The 14,513-nt window shown below is 43.4% G+C and overlaps 1 protein-coding gene across 2 annotated transcripts in view; it reads left to right on the top strand.

Annotated features, from left to right (window-relative positions):
* The first annotated feature begins 1,746 nt into the window (after window positions 1-1,746).
* HTR2A (5-hydroxytryptamine receptor 2A) overlaps window positions 1,747-14,513 on the top strand; it is a 30,745-nt gene continuing 17,978 nt past the window's right edge. The window contains exons 1-2 of one of the 2 annotated variants that reach the window (XM_025151250.3): window positions 1,747-3,117; window positions 7,697-7,897. In XM_025151250.3, the coding sequence (XP_025007018.1) occupies window positions 2,712-3,117; window positions 7,697-7,897 (607 nt within the window). In that variant the 5' untranslated portion in view covers window positions 1,747-2,711. The remainder of the gene's footprint in view (window positions 3,118-7,696; window positions 7,898-14,513) is intronic. The other variant, NM_001318420.2, reaches the window with a different exon arrangement.

Here is a 14,513-nt window from a genome sequence, read left to right as displayed (position 1 = left end):
ATCCAGTCCTACCATCAGCCCATCTTCGCCATGCCCACTGACCACATCCCTCAGTGCCACATCTACTCGTTTCTTGAACACCTCCAGGGACAGTGACTCCATCACCTTCCTAAACAGCCTGTTCCACCCTTTCTAATAAGGTCTTTTCTAATATTTAACCTGAATAGAATCATAGAATCATTGTTTGGAAAAGACCTCTAAGACCACTAAGATCACTAAGCCCACTAAGCAGCCACGTTCAGCAACAGTGGAGCACATCTACAGCAGGTCTGCATTCTCACACCTTTATGGGGATAGCTACTAAAATCTCTGGAGCAGAGATGCTGAATTCCCTTGTTGAATGTGGTAACCCAACTCAGCTATCATGTTAAAGGAGGGAGGGAAAGGGCTCATTTGGGATCTCACGTGGCACTGTTAGGGTTAAAATGTTTCTTGTTAAATTCAACATTATCAGCCTTCTTTACCAGCTTATGCTGTCTGACAGTCTCATCTATGGGACTGGGAAACTTTAGTGTTGAGATGACTCATTTCTGACTTCTGAGTAGTACCTGCTCTCTGGCTGCTCTGCCCTGCTCTGGTAGCTGCTGGTATGGGTGTAGATGGTTGCAAAACTGATCCCAAAGCGATTTTACTGCGAGAGGCTTTACAGTAAAAAATGCCTCATAGATATGGAGCAATGTGCTCTGGGAATCCCTTCGATAAGGCTGTGACCCCTGATGAGATCAGCACATACCAGCCGAGCTGTGGCAAGTCTCCATGTGCTTGCAGCCCCCTGGGATCCACAGGAGGATTAGGGGTGCCGCATGCCAACCTGAGCTATGGGAGCACACACCCAACTCCTCTGTTTAGTTTTTGGCAAGAGTAAGTCTTGGGGAGTTTCTGAGGAATCATTTGTGCTATGTGGAAAATTTAAGAGTTGCTTAATTTCACTTACTTCTTGGTTCACGTGGCAGAATGGACTGTGAGGGGCTGATCTGTGGGGGAACACAAACCCCCTCTGCTGTGTGCCACTTCGCCTTAGTGACCTGCTTCGTTTGGGATGCTTCTTTGGGACAGGCTGCTGGGGTTCGCTGTAGCATCCCCTCCTGACAAATGGGAGGGACTTCAGGCTGACTTCACATTTTTATAAATAGCTACTGCCAATTTGATAAGCGTGCCAGCACAGACTTGGAGTTAAAACTGAAGGGGACTGATAGCTATTTCTTCCTTGTAAGGCTTGCATAATTCCCCCTGTGCATGGAAAAAGCTTTGCACTTAGGTTTTTCACTACTATCTACCACTGCGAGCCTTAGATTTCATCTCTTCAAAGCCTACATCCTGCGAAACGCTGTAATTGCATGCAGCTGTGTTTGCAAGGCATCCTCTGCAAATGCAACGTGTGCAAAGTGCGTGAAAAAGACCCGAGCTCAGGACCTCCAAAATACGCCATGAAAAACTGCTGGTTGGCCAAATAAATAAATAAATAAATAAAGCTCCTGCTTGGACTGCCCTCCCCTGCCGTCACTACCTTGCAGTTTGTGACATCCAAATAGTGGGAGGTCTGACAAACCGAACGAGGCAGTGAGCAAGAAATTCCGTTCCTGTCGAAATCAGTAATTCCTCCTTGCTGGCTGCTTTTCTCCGTGTGCGTGCTTTCCTCTGTGTCACTGTGTGCGAAGGGCTCCGCTATTATTGTTATTTTAAATATAGCTTGCCCCGGGGCGGGGGAATCGCACAAGGCAAGAGCCGGCGAGCCGCCTATCTCTCAGAAGGAAAGAGCGAGCCTCGCAGCACGGGAGCTGGCTTCACCCGAGTGTGCACTTTAGAAGTCAAAACAAAACAAAACAAAACGAGCAAACCAAAAGCTTTATTCCAAATGCCACCGTTCTGGAGGAGGCTGAAGAGAAAGGACCCCAAACTGGCTAAATGCTGAAGGATGCAGTCAGACAGGGCACAGAGCGAACCCAAACGCAGTTTGAGCGTGGGCTCGGAAGTGCAATGTAAGTCTCTCTTAAATCGTTTTGTTTTGCTTTCAAATCATAGCACCTGGTTTCTTTCTTTTTTGTTTTGAAGTCAGGCTGGGCCAAAAGGTACCATTAGTGACAAAAATCAGCACGGAGCAGAACGTGTAATCTCTGATCTGGGGCTGAAAATGACCCTGAGATGCAACAGAAGTCAGAGACTATCGGGCGTATTGTGGAAGATGCACTATAAATAAGAGCATATCTAATTATTTCAAGAGAAAGATGCTGGACAGAATCTTTAATCAACTTTCTTAACGGGGAAGTAAGAGCTCTGCTGTTTTGTATGGCAAGCTATTTTAACACTGCTGTGCTCAAAATTGTGTGATTACAGTTACCAATAGCAATAAGATGTAGCTCCAGAAGGGAGTCCCAGTGGCTGCAAAAGTTTTTTCTCTCTTATTTCTACGACACCTTTGTTCTCTCAAGCCTCAAGTCCACGGTCTCTATCCTCCAGTTTGGCTTTGCTTTTTACCTGGGTTTTCAGTGCCAACTCTGGACTTCCCATGGAACAGAAAACAAAACATTTCGGCATTTGGAGTAATTCCGGTATGTTTTTCTACATCGTGCTCATGGTAAAAATGCAGTTGACAGAGGATTGGGCTCCACCAACTTCTGCCACGGACAACTGAGGAATGCAAAGCCTGATGGTGACGAAGGGTGACCGTTTCCTATTTTTCACCATTTATCTCAGCGATTTCGGACTTAGCGATGGATACCCTTTGTGATGAGGAGAGCTCTGTGAACCCAACTGCAAACCCCTTAATACAAATAAATCACGAGAGGAGACTCTACAGAAACGTCTACGGACCGGGAGAGATTAATGTGTCACATTTCTGTAACTTGACTGCAGACCCCGAAAACCTGACCAATCTGTCATGTGAAAGTCCGCCGTGCTACTCTTCCCTCTTTCAGCTCTCAGAGAAAAACTGGCCAGCTCTGCTGACAGTGATAGTGATTGTTTTAACCATTGCTGGGAATATTCTTGTCATCATGGCTGTGTCGCTGGAGAAGAAGCTGCAGAATGCCACCAACTATTTTCTCATGTCACTTGCCATAGCTGATATGCTGCTGGGTTTCCTTGTCATGCCCGTGTCAATGTTAACCATACTGTATGGTGAGTACGAGCCGTGGGATCTGCTGCATGTTGAGGGAAGCTTTAAACATTGCATGCACGTGTTGGCATTGTTCTTATTTTGTTCTTACTGTAATCACTCCGTGCAAGAAGCAATATATGTACGTGGTTAATGGACGTAAGAGCAGATTAATGGCTATTTACTCATTTGCTGATGGAATTGTCTCAAAATGCATGTGAAGATGCTTTGTTCTCCTTATTCTTTCATTATTTTCCCTGGCTTATAAATTTCAGTAATTCTGGTGAGAATACAGGGTCCTGCCAGTTACTTTGCTTTGCAAAAATGTGTGGAAGGACTAATGACTGCCTTTAGAGTAAAACCTGGCAACCCCTTTCATTTTTTTTAATGAAGTAATTTAAACTTAAAAATTCCCTTAGCACCAACATCTTACTTAGACCTCCACTTACAGAGACAGGCTGCAATAAATACTGTGGGAGTTAAAAACTGGATGGGAATTAATTCTGCCTAATTTTCACTAACATTTACAGAAGCAAAGCTAAATATCAGCTACAATTCCTTAAGATATTTAAGAATTAAGTGGATTATGACTCACAGTTCAGACCCTTGCAGGTGATTAATACAGCAGACCTTTCTTCTCATTTGCACTAAAATCATTTGCAGCACAGCTCGCGTAGGAAATAGCAGCAGCCTGTGTGTTCAGTGTCAATATTGTCAGGCTGTTATCATCCCTTAACTCTGAGAAATTAGTTTTCCAGTACCGCAAGCAAGTGGCTATAGTTGAAAGAGAAGGCAGGCAATGCCAGGAGGAAAGTGAGGTTGTTTGCAATGGTTTCTATAGCCGCACGGTTTCGGGAGTAGAGCTCTCTGAGTGCAAGGCTGTAACTTACAGGAGGTTTCATCCAGCACACCAGAAGTTTATTTCCCAGTTTCCACATTTCTGCGTGGTGCTGACACCGGTGAGGGTATAAGGCTGTGATTCATTGCACTAATTGTGCAATCACTCCGGCAGTTGGAGAGGCAGCGTAAAGCTGCAGAAACCGTCCATTGCGTAAGGTGAACAAAAACGCTTCCTGACACTGCCTGCTTCCCCGAGACAAGCAACAGGGACTCCTGCTGGCCAGGCTTTGCTGCCAAGGAAACCCGAAAGTGCCCCAAAACCCAACGGCTGGGGAATATCTGGGAGATGAGGACTGGGATTCCTGCAGGCAGCCCTGCAAAGCTCCAGGGCGTGGGCACAGCAGGAAGGCAGCCCACAGGCAGCATCAGACAGGTGGCATCACATGGTGACACGATGCAAGAGAACAGCCTCAAGGCACATCAGGGGGGTTGGAATGGATATTAGGAAGAATTTCTTCATGGAGTGTGTGGTTGAGCATTGGAATGGGCTGCTCAGGGAAGTGGTGAAATCCTATTCCTGGATGTATTTAAGAGATGTGTGGAAGTGGCACTAAAGGACGTGGTTTAGTGATGGAAGGTAGCTCGTGGTTGGACTGGATGATCCTAAAGGTCTCTTCAAGTCTAAATGATTCTATGATCCTATGCCACCCATAGTGGTAATCCCCAAGCAGAATAAGGGACCTTTGTAACAAGGGTCATGCAATGAGGGTGCTCCACCACTCGCTTTGCAGCCCTTTGCAGGGAGATTTTGACAATTTTGCTCAAAACAGAGATGATTTCTTTCCCTACACCTTACCGCTAATGTGTGCAGTTCCCACTGGGGTGCCTTGGACAAACGTCCTGCATAACAGAGGCCAGGCAGGCTTTTCCATCCACCCAGCAGCTTCAGCCTCCCATTGAAAAGACATTCTGCAACACTTCACCGCATCCAGGAAAGGTGAATGTGCCCACAGAGCAGAAAACACCCAGAGCTGAGCAGCACTTTCTCCCACTCAAACATGCACTTGGTTCTGAACATCTCCTGGAGATTTGCCCCATGGCAGCATGGAGATGCTCTTGGGTTTATTGGCAGATGCTTCTTCCCCGCTGCAGCAGAAGGACCAGGTGCTTCAAAGGGCTCCTGATCAGCCCAGTGCTAACTCTGAAGCCTCAACTGAGGTGCTTCTGACAAGGTAGGACTGTACACAAGGCCTTCTCAGCAATCATGCCTGCCTACAGACTCTCCTCTCCTCTTTCCTTAGCCCTTCTTCACTCAGTTTTCCCATATCCCTGGTTACCAATCCTGGCCAGCTTCACTTGCCCACCTCCTCTCCTGAAAGGCTTTGGGAGAAAGCACTTCTCTTCTTGATACTATCTAGGTACAACAGGAGAAAAATCTTTTCTCATGCCAGGTGTTATTTGCCCTCCCTCTCAGCCTCTCAACCTGACAATGCACAGATGCAGAAGCATCACTTGCCTCTTCTTTGGATGGGTCTCCCTCATGTGAGCTCCTGGACATCACGAGCTCTCATGAGCCATGTTTTGTTTTGCTTTGTTTCCCCTGGATAAGCAGAAAGGTGAATTAGGCAATGGCAAGAGGACAGCACAAGGCCAAGGTGCCCCATCCCACATGTCACTTAGCATGTCCTAAGGTCAGTCTGGAGGCTGCAACCTTCTTGACTTACACTGCATCTGCAGTTGGCTCCTCTCATCTGCCTTCCCATTTCGCGGCCATGTAGTCTCCAAGGTTGTTTGTCTGATGAATTCTGCCTATCCCTGCTCCATCCAGGTTTAGAGCAACGACATGAAGTCTAGAAGGGTGTGACAAATCTGTTCTGAAAGAGAACAGATGCATGGTGTTGAGTGCAAAAGTGGTTTATGCCTTTTCCCTGTGCAAACTGTCCTGGCCTGACAGAGAGGCTGCTAGGAAGACATTCTGAAATCCAGCCTTCACTTAACGCTCTCCAGAGACTGGCTTCCTCTTTAGAAGACCAGGAGAAAGATAAAACTTATCCATAAATACCGTACAGCTTATTAGAGTCAGTCACATTACAGCCATCCGAGAGCACCAGGAAATAGGTCTCCACAGTGCTTAGAGAGAGTAAATGTAATTAGGCACAGACCTAACTCCTCTGCTTCTAATCCCTCTGTTGCAAACTTCATTGTACTGTATTTCCAAATGAGTCAGGCACTCCCTGAAGAACTGATATCTTCTCATAGCATCAGCTTTACCATTGTCCTACGCAACACACTCTTGGGCAGCTTGGGTAACGTGCTAAATTAAATCGCCAAAAGACAAGGAAAGGTTAACTGCAAAACTTGTCCCAGGAAGACTTACTGGTGGTTCCCTGCAGGACTAGAAGGACCTTGGAATGATGGTCTTGCAGGACTCTGCTTAACCTATGCCTGCTTAACAACTTAGATAGACTATGAGCTTGCACGATTTTCCAAAAGCTCAAGGTGGGAGAGGCTACAAGCACTCAGAGAGACAGAATCAGAATCATCAACCCCGAAAGAGAAAGTCTAACATGAACAAATGAAATTTAGTGAGGATAAATGCAAAGTTACCCACTTAGGAAGAGATATCAAACCAACACCTGCTGGGGAAATTAGTCCAGGCTTTAGAATACTGAAACAGATCTGGCTGTCAAAATGAATCATAAGCTAAGTATGCAGCGTAAGTATGATACTTTTATACAAAAGGCCCTTATCATTCCAGATTAGATAAGAAAGAGCATTCCCTGCAAGACCCGTGAAGCAGTCTCTTATTTCACTTAGCAGCTGGGAGGCCTTCTCAGCAGCATGAGGAACAGGATCCAGCATTGGTCACTGCAGTCTAAGCAAGATAAATTAAATAGATTCTGGGGCAGAGAAACAAGAGGCATAAAAGTTCTGTAAACATCATCTGCAAGCAAAAGATAAAGGAACTGGCTTTGCTCAGTCTGGAGGAGAAAAAGATAGACAAGACATGATAGCCATCTTCCAATAGCTTTCAGAAAGGACAGTAATCAATTATTCTTCATTACCAGTGGAAAGAACAAGGAAAAAGAAAGGCTTTGTTTGTAGCAAAGAACATGTAGGATTGATATTGATAAACTCTAATGTATTAGCTTTGGATTGGTGTCTCTGAAGGAGCCTAACAATATTCACTGATGATATTAGAATATCCTCCTATGTGGAAATAAGTTACCTGAAGATAGGTGACATAAACATCACTGATATGCAACTAAATATATTTCCTTCTCCAGCTGTCACCAAATCTGAAGTTTCAGTTTCAGAATTTAGAAGACTTTGTAGGCCAGCAGGCATTAATAATACAGTAATCACACTGATGAAAAATTCTAATGGAAAATTGAGAAATTCCACACTTGCAGTGACAAAATTCTTTCTCCTTCCATAGATTTGCTGCCAGCAATTGTTGATTACAACATCAAGCATTATTTACATAGAACTGAAAAGAAAAACACTCACCCACCCTGCAGCCTGGGAGAAACAAAACAAAACAAAACCCTAAAAAAAAAAAACAAACAGAGCCTTTGCAAGCAAATGAAAGGAAAAAAAAAATTAAAAAAAAAGATTTCCTAAAAGAGAAATAGAGAAATTGTCAGACAGCTTCCTTACTACCAGCTTTTCCTAGGAGTACATGTGCAGTGAGAAAAATGCTTCGCAACAACAGGTGTGACTACGACACATTATAGCTGATGTCGACTTTCTTTTGCGCAGGATACAAGTGGCCTCTGCCTAGGAAGTTCTGTGCCATTTGGATCTACTTGGACGTGCTTTTCTCCACTGCCTCCATCATGCACCTCTGTGCCATCTCATTGGATCGTTACATCGCCATTCGAAACCCCATCTACCACAGCCGGTTTAACTCAAGAACAAAGGCTTTTGCAAAAATAATTGCTGTTTGGACCATATCAGTTGGTAAGTGAGAGATATTTCAGCATGTAATTGCAGATTTCTAGCTTTTGAGATGATGGGACAGATACTCATCTCAGTCTAAAACTGTATTCTCTGACTGCATTAGTTTTCTTGCCACAGTCTAAGAAGTGCTGTAATGCAGTAATTAAGCAATACACAATCAACAATGACAACACGAAATGGAGGTGAAGCTGAGCAGCACAGTTATAGAAGGAATACGCATCAGCAGTAAGACTGTTAGGTTCAGTTTTGTTTTAAGAATGAGTTTATTTCCCACATTGATTATCCACCATTACCATTGCATCTGAAAACAGAAAAAAAAATGATACTGACAGAAAAGATTTTCCTGATTTATGTAAATCAATCCTCCCAGCTTCTCCTTAGGGTAATTTGCTTAGAGGTGTTTCACATGGGCAGATCTTTTCTGGCTTTTCCTGGTAGACGGGGTGAGGTTTGTACAATAACCTATTTAGGAGGCATGAGATGCCTGCCTGTACCATAGACAAGAAGTGTTTCCCAATGGAGAGCCCAGAGCTGCAGCCTTAGAGAGGTGCCCTGAATGATTTACCTGAAGAATCTCTCTTTGCATTGGTGTAACCCAGAGACTTGAAACCAGGCATAGCAGTGTCACATGTTACTTGTGCATGGTAACAGCATCCTTGGTCCAGAGCTGTTTCATGATGTGGGAGATGAAAAGTGTTTGGTATCTGATGCTATCAGGGTTTTCTTCACACACACTGAGCACTGGTTCCAAGCATGCTGAAAGCACAACTCCCTTTGGCTCATCCATTTTTTTAGAGCACCCTGAGCACTGGCAGCTCACTTATTCACTCATTGACCTCACTGCAGCCTTCCAGTACCTAAAAGGAACCTACAAACAGGAAGGGAGTCAACATTTTGCAAGGGTAGATAATGGCAGGACAAGGGGAAATGGTTTTCAGTTGAAGGAGGGAGGATTTATGTTGGATGTCAGGGGGAAGTTCTTTACTATGAGAGTGGTGAGGTGCTGGCACGGGCTGCCCAGAGAGGTTGTGGATGCCCCATCCCTGGAGGTGTTCAAGGCCAGGTTGGATGGGGCCCTGGGCAACTTGGTCTAGTATTAGATATGGAAGTTGGTTGCCCTACCTGCGGTAGGGGAGTTGGAGCTTGATGGTCCTTGAGGTTCCTGGCATCCCTCTCACAGCCCAGTCTGCATTCCAGCATATTTGTGGCTTAGAATAGCTGAATCTTCTGCAGATCATCAAGTGATAGTGGTAGCTCTCTCTCAACAGAGGGGCAGTTGTGCACTCTCCAGTGTACCCCAGACCTAGCGAGGTCCAACAGCATCACATGGGGCTCATAGGGTGTCCAGCTGACCAGATGTAGATGTCTAGCACAGGGCATGTGAACTCCACCCTACAAACACCTAGTTCTCTATAAACCACACAGAAAGCCTAGGCCAACTCATTCCAGTGCATGTTTCTCCCTTTAGATGACATGAATCATACCTTATATCTCTATAGCCGTAGAATCATAGAATCACAGAATGATACCCTGTGTACACCATAGTCCCTTTGCTTATTGATCCAGTAGAAAACACATTATTTTCTCTGTTCATTTTTTCCCAGTCTCAGGCACTGCTAAGTGTAAGTATTCTCTGCGCAGCATAAAAAAGTGAAGCGTTCATTAAATTTGTCTGAAATGCATTTGTTGGTATTAGTGTGTGCACTAACAAAGTCACAGAAAGATCAGAATGAGCAAATCAAGGGTCTGTGCAGCTCAGCAGCTTCCTGTAGACAGTGACTTGCCAGCAGAGCTTCCAAATAAGATCACTATTTAAATGAATTTAGAAAAAAAACTATTATTTAAGCCCTTTTGGTTAGAATATAGTTTATGTCCTACAGCAGGAGGGGTTTGCTCTTCAATATCTTGAGCCACAGGTTTTATTTGTCATCACTGTGGCAAGTGATAGAACACAGACCCTATTTAAATCTGAAAAATGCAACTCCTTGCTTTACTGGGAGGCACACAGGTGTGGCATGAGTGAAGATGGCATCCACTTTTCTGCAGATGGATAAGGACATCTGTAAGGCAGTGTTGGATGTTTGAAAGATAGTTGGGCTGATAGGATGAGCTCCATTTCATTCACACATAGCACATCACCAATAGAACGTGTAGGTTAAATTGATACAAATGAAATCAAAAAAGGACCCTGAGGTGTGCAGGAATAAAGCAGTGCTCAACTGTTGTTAGTGCCATGGAAAAAAGGAGCATGAGGAGGTGAGCTGAAGGAAGACGGTGTCAGTTCCCTGCTTGGAAACTGGGTCAGGAATGATCTATAGAGAATGTGATATGCTATAAAATAAGCTATAAAGGAGTTTCTGAGCTGCCCATTGCCAGTCTGGACTGAGACTGCAGCATGGCATGTTTCTATGTTGAGTAAGAAAAAATAAATTATGAGGAAACTTGCTAGATCCCAGATTTTCCATGCAACTTACTGTCAGTTGGTCACTGATCCTGTCTTTACTCATCACAACCTGACTCAGAATAGATTGGAAATGGTTTTTGAAGAATGAGGTCATTTATACATCATTTACTAATAGAAAATGGTTTCTGAACAAAGAGGTCTCTATGTATCATTTACCAATCTTCAGGCTCTCAGTGCTACTTAAGAGTGGCAGTGCTATAAATTATTTAACATCTTGCATGTTCACATAAGAACAGCTAGCACAGGCAGAGACGGTGCCAGGCACAGCACACTCTTCCCAGATCACAGTGCTGCAATTTCAGTGACAAATTTAGAGGGACAGGAGTTTCTCAAGGTTTTGCCCTCCAGCCTCAGTTCAGATAACCTTTGGCTCCCCTTGCCTCTACAGCTGGCAGCTCAGCTGGTTCCCTGTGAACTAGCATAATGCATGGGATAGAGAGTAAGAAGGCAAAGAAAGAAATGAAATGCCCCACGTTCCCCTGCACAGAGGCTCATTTTGCCTGGAGAAAGCAGGGTAACCTTTCAAAGAGGTTAAATAGCTCCCTCACTGTCAACATTCTTAGTTAACCCTCCTGCATAGCCCTCTCTAATAATTACTTTGCCAGGCTGAGTCCCAATCCATTTTGGCTCTTTTTGAGTGGAAGCATCCCATGTCCAGGTCATCTTTGTATCCCTCTCTGAATCTTTTCTAGCACTTCTAACATTCTCTCTGAGACAGGTGGCCAGACTGTAATATCCAAAGCATGAAGACATCACAGGTTCATCCAATGTCATGTTTTCTGTCTTGTTCTCAGTTCCCAACTTATTGAGTACTACCATGCTGCTATCCTTTAGGACACACTAAGCTGAATGATTCCAAAGTCTCTTTCCTGAATAATGCACATATGGGAAGTATTCCTCTCCAACTAATGTACAACACTTTCCTTCCTGATGTTGCCTTGCTGCCTGTTGGGTGAGATTTATGAGGAACTTTTACAGTTCCATCCAGCCAAGGGCTGCCAGTGTGTTTACTGTGTTCCAGTGTCCACAGAGACAGGTCACAGATGAGCTGACTGGCACTGGCCAACACAGAGTGCTGCTGGATGCTAACTTCCATCGCCATCATGGTGGGAATCATTCACCAGATCCTACCGCTTGTTTTCTGTCTTTCAACTCATCCTTTACATGTGAGAAGATCCTTCTTCCTCTGCAGCCGTAGCTTTATTTCCTAAGCAGTTTTTGATCAAGCAGTGTGGTCAGAGCTTTCTGGAAATTCAGAAATGTTATACCAGCTGGGTCACTGCCATACACCTACTTGCTCCTACTTGCTGACTCCTGTGAATGGTTCTGTCTGATCTGTGGGTCATGGCATTCCCTCTCTTCAGAGGTTCTCCTCATATTTCCCAAACTACCCATATCTCTTTCATTATGACTTCTAAGGCAATTTGATTGACTTGACTTCTGAAATCTTAATTTTCTTAGTTAAAAAAAAAAAAAATACTGTGCTAACATTTGTTTTTGCATTAGTGGAAGAAGTGCATTTAGCCAGCAGCCTTTCTTTCACTAGACCATGTAATGCCACAGGCAATTGGTTTAAAATGGATTCTAATTACTGTAACAGATTCTAATCGTGTCTTTAATTCTTATATCATCCAGTACCCAGGGTGGCTAGATAATTAGATTATTTGTAGCTGTTGAAGGCAAAAGCCCATTAAACCCTGAAAATTATTCCATTTGTTTTAAAGCACAGAGGTCATTAGTGAGAACAGGTGTAAAATGCCCAAGTGTTTTCTCTTCCTAGAAAAAAAATTACAGTGAAATGTATTCAACAGCATTTAGCTGGAATCTATAGAATTGCAAATAGAGGCTACAATGAAAAAGACAGGTAAAGAACCTTCCAGTCCTAGGTGAGCCTAGGACGTGTACTGCTGTGCAAGAGGCCAAAATCAGCATCCTCTCTTTTAAAAATTCTTGACAGAGCCGCAGGAAAGAGATCATGACTGTTAAGCCCTTATAGATCTCATTCCCCTGTCCTTATTTCTCTCTATCCTTCTGTTAATGATGAAGTTTGATGAAGCTCAAATCCTCTTAGTCTGAGTTTTCTCTTTGCTTATAATTTCTCACTCAGCCTACACATCTGCTCAATGCCTTCAGGCAGTCTCTGCTCCCCCCAGTCATCACAGCTTGGATTTATTCTGTGCTTCTCAGGCAGACAAAAAAGCATAAAGTGGAGTTGGACAAAGTTGGTGAAATAACCCCCATGTATCACCCTCTTAGAGTTTTCTGGTTTGTTCAAGTCCTGTTTGGGGATGGTTTGGTATACAAAAAGACCACTTGTTATTACATGGAACATACCGACATTGCAAGTAATTACACACAGTACCGTACTCTGATAAAAAGATTTAAAATTGAGCACCTAAATTTGGAAGTACTGCTGCTAACCCTAAAATATCTGCTACACTACACTCTTTATCAAGTTGTCAGTCTCTTTGCTTCAGTTTCTTCTTTTGAAAACTTGTCTTTGCAATTCTTAGCACCATTTATCTTCATTTTCTTACTTAACACTTCTATATTTTTAATATATTTGTGAAATCACCTGAGAGAGTGAGTGCAGAGTTTGCTCTGCCCAGTTTGAGGATCTTAAGGACAAACATTATGGCTTTCATGCTGGGACAATCCCTTGGAACTTTTTCCATATGTGGATGCAAATGCCACCATAAAAATAAAATACCACGAAGATTTTTTCAAAAAACTGTGACACAACACATAGAGGAAATTGCATTAATGATGACTAAGGGTCGTGGCATAAAATTTCATAAATACAGTATTAAAGCTTCATCATCATCTCGTAGGGGTTTTCTTTTTTGTGTTTTATAGACACACCATGAAGTTCAGTAGTCAGCAACAGTTATGCCAGTAGAAAGTTCATTGCCATACTAATGACCCCACCAGCAGTGACATCTAACAAATAAATGAGCTCTTGATATGCATGTTGTCTGAGAAAATCCAACATCAAATGCTGTGTTGCACGTTTCTGAGTTGGCTAGCACATATATTCTGGTTATGAGGCATTACTTAAGATGGTTTTGAGAGATATAAATATCATATTTCCTTATTGATGCAAACTATTGCCATCTTTACCTTGTGACAGAATCCTTTGTTTGATTTATTCCTCCCAGAAGAGTGAACACTTCTCATCCACCAGACCAACATCTTACCTGGTATCTCTCATAACTATGTACGTTAGAAAAGCCTGCATTTCGAGTTTCTGCATTTTTTTACACTGTTTGACAAGGAGGTTTTACTAACCGTCTACTTTAAAAAGAAAAAAAAATTCAAAATAGCGTAGAGTAGAGCAGTGTAGAGTAGAGAAGAGTAGAGTAGATTAAAGTAGAGTAGAAGAGAATAGAGTAGAGTAGAGTAGAGTAGAGTAAAGTAGAGTAGTGTAGAATACAATAGAATGGAATTGAATGAAATGGAATGGAATAGGAGTAGTTCAGTTGGAAGGAACCATCAAAGACCATCTAGTCCAACTGCCTGACCACTTCAGGGCTAACCAAAAGTTAAGGTATGCTGCTGAAGAATTGTTCAAATCTCTCTTGACCATAGCCAGGCACGGGACATGAACCACCTCTCTAGGAAGCCTGTTCTAGTGCTTGACCATTCTTACAGGAAATAAATGTTTCCTAATGCCCAGTCTCAGCCTCCTCTGGTGCAGCTTTGTGCGGTTCCTGTCCCGTCATTGTTCCCAGGTGCAGAGCCTGGCACCTCTCTCTCTGCTTCCCATCCTCAGAGAGCAGCAAAGAGCAATGAGATTGCCTCTAGGCTTTCTCTTCTCTAGACTGGACAACCAAACATCCTCAGCCCCTCCTCACAGGATGCACTCTCCAGCACTTTTACAAGCTTTGTTGCAATCCTCTGGATGCTCTCGAGGATCTTAATACCCTTTTTATAATTGCAGAGCCCAGAACTGCACAAAGCATTTAAGGTGAGGCCACAACAAAGCTAAATACAGTGGGAAAATCACCTCTTTTGACTGGCTGTCCATACTGTGTCGATATTAATGTACGTCTTTTCTTTCTGCTTTGGTTTTATTGCAAAGGGCAAATTTTCCACAACAGATGTGCATTTTTTAATAGCACAGCTACGTGGAAGGAACAGGGTACTGATGAC

Source organism: Gallus gallus, chromosome 1, assembly GCF_016699485.2.
Source record: "Gallus gallus isolate bGalGal1 chromosome 1, bGalGal1.mat.broiler.GRCg7b, whole genome shotgun sequence".
In the NCBI taxonomy this organism is placed as follows: Eukaryota; Metazoa; Chordata; class Aves; order Galliformes; family Phasianidae; genus Gallus; species Gallus gallus.
Note: the sequence above shows the minus strand (reverse complement) of the source record. Positions and strands in the feature narration are given on the sequence as shown.